This window comes from Dendrobates tinctorius, unplaced genomic scaffold, assembly GCF_039654945.1.
Source record: "Dendrobates tinctorius isolate UK_male_01 unplaced genomic scaffold, ASM3965494v1 ptg000404l, whole genome shotgun sequence".
NCBI lineage: Eukaryota > Metazoa > Chordata > Amphibia > Anura > Dendrobatidae > Dendrobates > Dendrobates tinctorius.
This window is the reverse complement of record NW_027362069.1, coordinates 1369705-1380829: the sequence shown is the minus strand read 5'-3', so window position 1 is coordinate 1380829 and position 11125 is coordinate 1369705. Positions and strand designations below refer to the sequence as shown.

Genomic DNA, 11125 nt, shown 5'->3' with positions numbered 1-11125 from the left:
TCACTGTCACCCTGATACACTCCCGCCTGGTCTACTGTAATGCTCTATTAATTGGCCTCCCCCTCACTTGACTTCCCCTCTCCAGTCCATCCTTAATGCAGCAGCCAGGGTCATCAATTTGGCTAATAGGTACTCGGATGCGTCCGCTCTATGCCAGTCGTTATACTGGCTGCCCATTCATTATAGGATCCAATTCAAAGTACTTGTTCTCACCCACAAAGTTCTCCACAGTGCGGCACCCCCTTTCATCTCCTGCTTCATTTCTGTCTATCGGCCTAGCCGATCGCTGTGCTCTTTAAACGACTTTTGACTAACCTCTGCACTAATCCGTACCTCCCACTCCCGACTCCAAGATTTCTCCCGTGTTGCACCAATCCTCTAGAATGCTCTACCACAAGAAATTTGGACCAGCCACAACTTGCCCAGTTTTAGGCATTCCCTCAAAACACATTTGTTCAGAGCGGCCTATCACATTCCCTAATCAAAAAACATTTTATTTGTAAGTGTGCGTATGTAGCCAATTCACTATCTCTATCTATCCGCCACTCCCTCAAGATGACTGGAATATCATTGTAAATACACACCTGTACTTTATCTCCCCCACCTCATTGTACAGGGTGGGCAATTTATATGGATACACCTTAATAAAATGGGAATGGTTTGTGATATCAGCTTCCTGTTTGTGGCATGGCACATTAGTATATGGGAGGTGGAAAACTTTTCAAGATGGGTGGTGACCATGGTGGCCATTTTGAAGTCGGCCATTTTGGATCCAACTTTATTTTTTTTCAATGGGAAGAGGGTCATGTGACACATCAAACTTATTGAGAATTTCACAAGAAAAACAAAAGTGTTCTTGGTTTTAACATAACTGTATTCTTTCATGAGTTATTTTCAAGTTTCTCTTTGTTTACAGCCATTGACATGTTGCACAGGTTAACACGTGAGGAATGGATAGAAATTATTTTGATGTCTGTTGAACGCAAGAAAACTGTCACAATTCCTGTTTTATTTAGGTGTATCCATATAAATGGCCCACCCAAAAAAGTTTGCCTCATCACTGAACATAATGTTCTGTGCAAACTGAGGGTCCTGTTCCAATTTTTGTTTTGCCCATTCTGCAAATTCAGCGCACCGATCTGGGTCACCAAGCATTCCCATTTTATTTAGGTGTAGCCATATAAATAGCCCAGCCTGTAGATTGTAAGCTCTCATGAGCAGGGTCGTTTTATTTTGCTTTAATTATTGTATTATTGTTAACGTTGTATTACAAAATCACGGAGGGCACCATCAAGAAGTCAAACCAATAGAGAGGGACCCAACCACCGAATGTCTTAACTAAATAGTACACAAGCACAGGCAAAGAAGACATACACAAACGGCAGGGATCACCATGAAAACAATCACAATGTCACCCGATGAAGTCACGACGGTGACGATCCGCGTCGGGTTATGGGAGCGACACTATGCCCCTCCATACTCATCTATGCATAATGGCTATCTATACTGAATGAGTATCTCCTATTTCAGCTTGCTGGGGTGGTAAAGTATTCTAGGAAGGGTTGCTAATTTTCTTGCTACTGGCGCTATTTTTTACCCTTTGGTATATTGATTTATTGGATATTGGTTGGTGTTCCAACCTCTATCCTAATGGACTGTTAACCCTATCCCTACTATCTATAGCTGTGATTCTTTGCTTCAGCAATTTTGTATAGTTTATCTGCACATTATCATTGGCTGCAGCTAGGAATTTAGGCTTACACTCTGGTGCAAAAATACTGTCTTATATTTGTATAGGTCATTTTTTTGTATTTCTTGTGTTTATAAATCGAATTTACAACTAGGAAATTTTCCTGTACTTTAACACAAGACCTCTTCTTATTATAATGGTATATATTGTGGACATGCTGCATGTGACATTCTGTGCATAATTAGCGGATTTTGTACAGGGCTTGTGTTTGCTCCCATGTATACAGCTTATGGTTATTAACCACTGTATATTTTAAATGTTTTTAGTATTTTTTTGTGCTTTGTGTGTTCTAAAAAAAAAAATTTGTGATTATTTTCATGGTGATCCCTGCTGTTTGTGTATGTCTTTTTTGCCTCTGGTTGTGTATTATTGTTGACCTTGTTACGACTGTTGTGTTTGAAACTGTTAAACTGTCAACGCTGCGTAATATGTTGGCGCTATATAAATAACGATTATTAGTATTATTATTATGAACAGGAAAAAGGCTACTCCCTTGTGTGAGTTCTCTGGTGCCTAACAACATTTGATTCAAGTGTAAACCATTTCCCACATTGTGAACAGGAAAAAGGCTTCTCCCCTGTGTGAGTTCTATGGTGATTAACCAAACCTGAATTCTGGATAAAACACTTCCCACATTGTGAACAGGAAAAAGGCTTCTCCCCTGTGTGGGTTCGTTGGTGCTTAACCAAATCTGAATTCTTGTTAAAACACTTCCCACATTCTGAACAGGAAAAAGGCATCTCCCCTATGTGGGTTCGCTGGTGAATAACTAGCCTTGATTTCTGGCGAAAACACATCCCACATTCTGAACAGCAAAAAGGCTTCTCCCCTGTGTGAGTTCTATGGTGATTAACCAAATCTGAATTCTGGATAAAACACTTCCCACATTCTAAACAGGAAAAAGGCTTCTCCCCTGTGTGGGTTCGTTGGTGCTTAACCAAATCTGAATTCTTGTTAAAACACTTCCCACATTCTGAACAGGAAAAAGGCTTCTCCCCTATGTGGGTTCGCTGGTGAATAACTAGCCTTGATTTCTGGCGAAAACACATCCCACATTCTGAACAGCAAAAAGGCTTCTCCCCTGTGTGAATTCTATGGTGATTAACCAAATCTGAATTCTGGATAAAACACTTCCCACATTCTAAACAGGAAAAAGGCTTCTCCCCTGTGTGGGTTCGTTGGTGCTTAACCAAATCTGAATTCTTGTTAAAACACTTCCCACATTCTGAACAGGAAAAAGGCTTCTCCCCTATGTGGGTTCGCTGGTGAATAACTAGCCTTGATTTCTGGTGAAAACACATCCCACATTCTGAACAGCAAAAAGGCTTCTCCCCTGTGTGAGTTCTCTGGTGATTAACAAAATCTGATTTCTGTATAAAACATTTCCCACATTCTGAACAGGAAAAAGGCTTCTCCACTATGTGAATTCTCTGGTGCTTAACCAAAGATGATCTCTGGTTAAAATACTTCCCACATTCTGAACAGCAAAAAGGCTTCTCCCCTGTGTGACTTCTCTGGTGATTAACAAAATCTGATTTCTGTATAAAACATTTCCCACATTCTGAACAGGAAAAAGGTTTCTCACCTGTGTGAATTTTCTGGTGTCTAACAAGATTAGTTTTATGTTTAAAATATTTCCCACATTCTGAACAGGAAAAATGTTTCTCCTCTGTGTGAGTTCTCTCATGCCTAACAAGTTCTGAATTCCAGTTAAAGCATTTCCCACACTTGGAGCAAGAAAATCTTTTCTCCGCTGTGTGATTTTTTTGATGTTTAAGAAACGACTTTTTGAGGGGAAAACTATTTCTATATTCTGAATGTGAAAATGACTTATTTTCTTTAGGAACAGTTTGTTTTTGAATGCCTCTTTTGTGACTTTGATTTTCTTTAGTAGTCAGTAATGAATCAGAAGATGGGACCTGTTTCATAGGATCAGATGATAGATCATTGCTGTGAATGAATGATGATATATCTGGAGTAATAGCATTCACTTCTGTTGTATCTTGTAGGATTTCAAGATCATCAGATTGAAAAATTGAAGATGTCAGCTGTCCCTCTGATCTCCTGGTACAGTCATCTGCTAAAAAAAAAAACAATTATTTTGAATATAATATCCTTGAATTTTATATTTTTGAAAATGGCTACTTAAACTGTCTGTAAAAATGGAAAATTATATAAAAATATTGAATGACTGACCAAGACAATGACAGTTCACAGTCTAATAGAAAACCTTGTTGGATGAACCAGTAGTGTGTGGTGTTCAACTGTTTGTTCATTCTGCCTCCCAAAAATAATAAATAAAAAGCAACCCATCAATGATATGTAGGCAAAAATACCACCAATAACAACTCCTACTCATCTCACAAAATACAAGTTCCCACTCAGGTCCATCTTCTGTCATAGAAAAAACAGATGTCCACATTATTAGCGGCTCAACGACTCTTGAAAAGCAACATGGCTTCCATAAACAAATCCAGCAAAATGCACTCTTTCCAAGTCAAATCTCCCCCTGGCTTCTGAGCTTTGCAGTGTACCTAAACCACATTTACCATCCATGTATTTGGCATCACTGCAATGAGAAAGACCCACTTAGTTTTCTATGTGCGTGTCTAGTGGAGCACAATCCGGAAATTATGTGCTGGGCAATAATATGGCACATTTGTAATCTTCACTCTCCAACATCCACTGTGTGCTAATTTCCGCAAAGTGCCTGTGGAGTCAAAATAGTCACTACTCCTATAGATTAATTGACCGAGGGTTATAATTTCCAAAATGTAGTCACTTTATGAGGATTTCTACTGCTCTGGATTTCTGACATTTTGTCATATTGAGACTTGCGCAAACGGTATGTCCCATTTTCTCTGGGATCTGCTCCTGTGATGGCTGCTTCTGTCACTAGGTGCCATCTTAGGCCACTTTCACACTTCAGGCTTTCGGTATCCGGCATGGTGCGGCGAAAAACCAGACTGCCGGATCCGGTGCCTGTTACGAACAGATCCAGCTTTTTCCCCGTGCTGTATCATTGCTGCCGCATTGCGCCGGATGGCAATGCGGCGCGTCCGTTTTTTCCGGATCCGGAGAAAATAGCCAGTCCGGCGTCTGGAAAAAACGTTGCATGCAACGTTTTTTTCCAATGCCGGACCAGTTTTTCGCACTGCGCATGCCCAGAAACCTTCTCTGCCAGGAATATATCCGGCAGAAAGAAGGATCCGGTGTCTGCGTTTGCGGCCGGATCCGGTAGTCCGGTTTTTCACTGCACCATGCCGGATACCGAAAGCCTGAAGTGTGAAAGCGGCCTTATTCATTCTCCAGGCAGCACCGGTGATGGAGGCAACGTTAGAAACAGAAGCTGTAAGCGGCACAGGCACTGTTCAGCCACTAAGATTAGGGTGCCTGGGACCAGTAGTACCGGCCAGTCTGGCAGTATGTGTGGGTGCTGTCCAGTTGAAGTTATCTGCTCCCTGCTTCAGCCAATTGGAAAGCACCGCACCGTACTAAAGATTGAAGCATATTACCGAAGGCTGTCAGATACAGCTTTGGCCTGCTCTGGTTCAGTCCTCGGTGCTCAGCTCCCGGCTTGTGTATTTGCTTCCTGTTATGAACCCGCTCTGTTTACGGACTACTTTTGCGTCTTATAACTTTTTATTTTCTCTCCTCTCCTGGTTCTGACTCGACATCTATTCTTCTTGCTATTTCACACCTCAAAATAGCAGGTAACACCATCACCCAAGCCTAGGAGTCTTTGTGTAAGTCCAGATCCATATAGAAGGGTTAAAGGGTGATGAGCAAGACAAACCCTTGGATCTGGAAAATGGAGTAGATAGCGCCAAGTCTCTTCATGGTGGACATCTTTTGAGCTGCCAATTGACCACGAACAATGCCCCCAATAAATTTTGTCGTCAAACTATTCCAGCAAAATTTGCCTTCATACAACTAAATGGCGCTCTTTCCCTTGTTAACCCTGCCATGTGCCCAGACAGTAGTGTACAACCGTATATAGGGTTTTGTCGCATTCAAGAGAAGTTGGAAAATAACTTGTAATGTCAATTTGTTTCCTATTATCCTTTGTGAAGAATTTCACAGTTATCACCACATAAATTGTCATACGTCAGATTTGAAAAATGGGGTCTGATTACGAAGGCAAAACTGGCTGCGAGAAGTGGTTAAATCAGCATTTTGGGCACTAACTACTGTAGTTGAAAACCGAAGATTGATCATTTCAGTAGATGTATTATTGTCTAACTCAACAATCTTCATCAGTAAAAATTGAGTAGTGGTGAAACCTCTCTGGGTAATTAGAGGATGGGGCTCGGTGACGTCACAATCTAAACTATTGTGAACACAAAAAGTCCCAATATAATTATATAGGAAAAAACTTGTATATGAAATCAAGCAAACAAGAACAATGGAGGAAACTGAACCACCACCATAGAGTATAATCCTAAAATGATTTTATTACGTATGTATTACAATCAAACAAAACTGCTGTATACCAGTAAAAAGGTCACCAACATAAGGTGCAAAATTAGCATGTAATACAGACATCACATTAAATATAAAAATATATATAAAACAGGCATAATAAAGTGCAATAGTGCATGAGCAAAATCCTGAAATTGTGCAATAAACTGCCTGTTAAACCATCCTCAATAAAATGTGCTAAGTGCCAAAAGCCAAGGAAAAAATAATAAGAGAATGGCCATACATAGACCTCAGCAGGTGCAAATCAGATTACGGTTTATTAGCTGGATTTAAACAAAGTAAGCCATACACTATGGAAGGTGTCTCCTCTCCCTTTTTTGCTCTGTTCATGGTTAGGTCGGTTTGTGACCATTCATTTCATTGTATTGAATTGGAGTTGTATTACAGCATTGGGTTACTTTGTTTAAATCCAGCTAATAAACCGTAATCTGATTTGCACCTGCTTAGGTCTATGTATGGCCATTCTCTTATTTTTTTTTCCTTGGCTTTTGGCACATTGCACATTTTATTGAGGATGGTTTAACAGGCAGTTTATTGCACAATTTCAGGATATTGTTCACGCACTATTGCACTTTATTATGCCTGTTTAATATATATTTTTACATTTAATGTGATGGCTGTATTACATGCAAATTTTGCACCTTATGTTGGTGACCTGTCCCTTTTTACTGGTATACAGCTTTTTTGTTTGATTGTAATCTATATATATATGTATCACCAACCAATCACAAAGCATCTTTCATTTCACCAGAGCTGTTTAAAAGAAGCTGAACTGTGATTAGTTCCTATGAGCAACAGTTTTCCCACTCCACGACAACAACTCAGCAGACACTAACATGGTGGGAGAAATCTAGCATCCCCGGGAACATAAGCTCCAGCCATTGTCTGCCCCTCCAGAAAGGAGCAGAGAGCATATGACATAAATGAATCACCCCCTCCCTGCCCATATACCATCACATATCCTCCATCCCATAGGCACATCTTCCCTCTTAAAAGGATCTCCAGTATGGAATTAGGGCACATCCATCCAGTGCTTTGGTTCTGACCCCAGGCCTCTCTTAAAGGGATCTCTGGTATGGAAGTCAGGGTAAATACCTCAGCGCTCTGATTCTAACCCCAGGCTGATGGGATAATGTGGGGTATTAGGGGTAGTAGTCCAGTGGATCTCGCTGATGGGATGATGTGGGATATTAGTGGTAGTAGTCCGGTGGCTCTGGTTGATGGGATGATGTGAGATATTAAGGGTAGTAGTCAGGTGGCTCTGGCTGACGGGATGATGTGGGGTATTAGGGGTAGTACTCCGGTGGCTCTGACGGGATGATGTGAGATATTAAGGGTAGTAGTCAGGTGGCTCTGACGGGATAATGTGGGAAATTAGCGGTAGTAGTCCCCAACAACGTTAAACCGGAGATGCACTCATTTATGGTGGACCATTTGGGCTACTATGAGTCCTGACAAGAAGAGTAGAGAAAGTATTAGTTCTCCTCATTTTAGCAGAGATTGTGCAGTAATCTGAATTCCTTAGGATCAAAAGCATAATGTATTTTAAGACATGAATAGAAGAGAGCCCGCAGTGCAGTGACATCACGCAGACATAGGGCGGCAGCTCTTTCCTTTTCAAGCAGGTGGCAGGATCAGCGCAGCCGGCCTGAACGCTGCTAACTCGGCATCATCCTACACAGTATATATCCAAGACACAATGTGGCTTCATTATCGATTTGACCATCTCCTTAAGCGTATGGGGGCCCCTGACTACTCTGCCCAGCCATACGCATAGACGTTTAGTAATGCATATATCAGTGTCATTTAGTGTATTTAGCGCATATCTATAGTATTTCTTAAAGAGATTGTCCAGCACTAGGACAAGCACTTCTTAAACTAAATCTTCGTCCCTGATAGAATAATAAAGCTTATACTCACCTGCCAATCTGGCTCCCTTCCAGCGGTGTTGGCACTCGCTGCATTGGGACTGCGATGTGGTGGAATGACAAGTGATGCCCAGCACCCAATCAGCGCTGGCGTCACTGTCTCCATCTTTGGACAAACTGAACATGAGAAGGAAGTCCGGGATGAGCTGCAGCTCTGTCTTCCTTTTCATGTTCAGTTTGTCCAAAGGTGGAGACAGTGACGCCAGCGCTGATTGGGTGCCGGGCACCACGTGTCACAACACCGCATCACAGTAGACTACCCCTATACATGTATATTACAGCCATAAACCACACAGAGAATAGAGATATATCATGGCACAGGTGGAATGTGGTTTATGTAGTTTATGAAAATCCTGTTTCAATTTAGTTGGTTTTAAAAAGAAAAAAGAAATTGAAAACTCAGGCTAGGGGAAGCTCTGTCGTTATTGTACAGAAATTCACACTTGGCCTCACTGTACAATTAATGTTGTCGATTATAAAAACAAAGTTTGGGCAGAAAGACTGGACCTGGTCTTGTAGGGACCATGAGACATTCAGCAGCACAGAAGGGAGAGAAGATTCATCCAATAAGATCTCAGGGATCTAGGAAGCCAACAACATCATTACCCTCCGCTTTCTCTTACAGGCCAAGCATAAGATTTTTCTTCAAGTGATTTTCTAACTTGTCAGCACACTCTACGTACGCTGTCATTTGACTTTATAGTTACAAATATGGGCAGGTAACTGTCAGCGTCTCCTAATCCCAGGGGGTAGGTGGATCCTCCAGGCTGTAAGTCATTAGAACAGTTTTGGGTGGAGGAGAATGTTGTGGTCCAGAGGCAAAATAGTGATCATGGTAATACGGCCGGACTACACCACCGATAAATCAGCCACAGCTGGTGACTGAGAGGAATCTGTGACTTCTCTGCATTCAGTGGTTACTACTCACCTGGGTAGTCATATGTGGGAATCTCCTCTTTACACCACTCATCACCCCTCACATAAGTCTCTGTAGTATTAATATGGGTCAGATCTTCACCCTGAAAGAAATATAGTAAAAGTCACAGACAGATGGAGAAGTCCCATCTATGATCAGCTCTAATCCTGCCATCTCCACCGTTCTCATTACACAAGTATAAAACATATAATACTGGTGGATAAAACAAGACTGAGCACAAGACCTTCACAGCCGTCTACACATCATAGGGGAGACCTCCTGACACCTTCTCTCCATCTACCTGATGATCCTGAGGAGCACTGGGATCTTTTTGGTTACAGTCCTGTGGAAGAAGAGGACGGGGACATCTCTCTGGTGTTGTCCTCTTACTGGATAGATCTGGAGGAAACACATACAGGGACTGAATTCATTCTCTACATACAGATAATTATAGGCCATGTGTATTTAGTCCTGTCTATTACCTGGAGATGTGAGGGGCTGGGGAACCTCCATTATGACGTCCTTGTACAGATCTCTGTGTCCTTCTAAATACTCCCACTCCTCCATGGAGAAATAGACAGCGACATCCTGACACCTTATAGGAACCTGACACATACAATGATACTGTCATCCCCCGATCCCTTCATAGTGTTACTGTATAATGTCCCAGCATTCCCAGCAGTGTCACCTCTCCAGTCAGCAGCTCCATCATCTTGTAGATGAGTTCTAGGATCTTCTGGTCATTGATGTCCTCATGGATCAGGGGGTGAGGTGGAGGCCCCGTGATTGGGCTCAGGGGTCTTCCCCATCCCTCAGACACAGGGTCCTGACAGCGATCACTAGAGGTCTTCTTCACCACTGTGTAATCCTGGTTATGGAGAGACACAGTAATAAATCTCACTACAGACATTTCCAGAGTCCTCACCTCTCCAGTTCTGTCCATGTGTTATTCCCATAGATAAGAATGATGTAATGTGACATCATCAGAATCTCTCACCTCTCCAGTGAGACGGAAGAGGATCTCTAGGGTGAGGTGTAACATCCTCTCAGCCATCTTGTCTCTGTCCATATCCATCCTTGATGGGTAAATCAGGAAAATTCTCTTCTGTAGAAGATCTTCACTGAGAGGATCTGATGTTGTAGAGACCTGAATGAGAAGAAGATGAGCCGATGTTTCCAGGAATCTTCTTGTGGGAATTGGCTGTGATATCCCCTGTGCAATATATTTCTAGTATTAATGTGCTCAGTAATGGGGGGGAATCTCCACAACCCTCCACCTGCAGAGCCGCACTCCACATATATGGCTGCTCTGTGCACAGGACCTGTGATGAGGTCACAGGAGGGGAGGAGTCAGGGTCACATGATATCCGAAGTGAAGACGCTACATGGAGACTTCTCAGTCAGTGACATTCCCGCCATTATTTGCCCCACTGGATTCAATTTAGTCTGCAGTTGGACTTTAGCTATTAGATTTTCATCATTGGTGCACCAGATCATACATAAATTTTATTTTGATCAAGGTACCCTGGACCACTAGTATTCGAAATGAACAGCTCAATGTCCTGAATAATATTTGCCAAAAAAGTTATCAACTCTATGTGTAGTTATTATTATTATTAATTATAGTGCCATTTATTCCATGGCGCTTTACATGTGAGGAGGGGTATACATAATACATACAAGTACAGTAATGTTAAACAATACAAGTCACGACTGGTACAGGATGAGAGAGGACCCTGCCCGCGAGGGCTCACAATCTACAACGGGATGGGTGAGGATACAGTAGGCGAGGGTAGAGCTGGTCGTGCAGCGGTTTGGTTGATTGGTGGTTACTGCAGGTTATAGGCTTGTCGGAAGAGGTGGGTCTTCAGGCTCTTTTTGAAGGTTTCCATGGTAGGTGAGAGTCTGATATGTTGTGGTAGAGAGTTCCAGAGTAGAGGGGATGCGCGGGAGAAATCTTGTATGCGATTGTGGGAAGAGGAGATAAGAGGGGAGTATAGAAGGAGATCTTGTGAGGATCGGAGGTTTCGTGCAGGTAAGTACCGGGAG

At 42.2% G+C, this 11125-nt stretch overlaps 1 protein-coding gene across 1 annotated transcript; it reads right to left on the bottom strand.

Moving 5' to 3' along the window:
* Nucleotides 1-1859: 1859 nt before the first annotated feature.
* Nucleotides 1860-10145, bottom strand: LOC141076411 (uncharacterized). The gene is made up of 5 exons (XM_073563862.1): nt 10080-10145; nt 9765-9935; nt 9566-9682; nt 5241-5244; nt 1860-3587 (listed from the first exon to the last, which is right to left on the bottom strand). Exons 1-5 carry the CDS (start codon nt 10143-10145, stop codon nt 2236-2238), a joined length of 1710 nt encoding a protein of 569 aa, XP_073419963.1. The 3' UTR covers nt 1860-2235.
* Nucleotides 10146-11125: the final 980 nt, after the last annotated feature.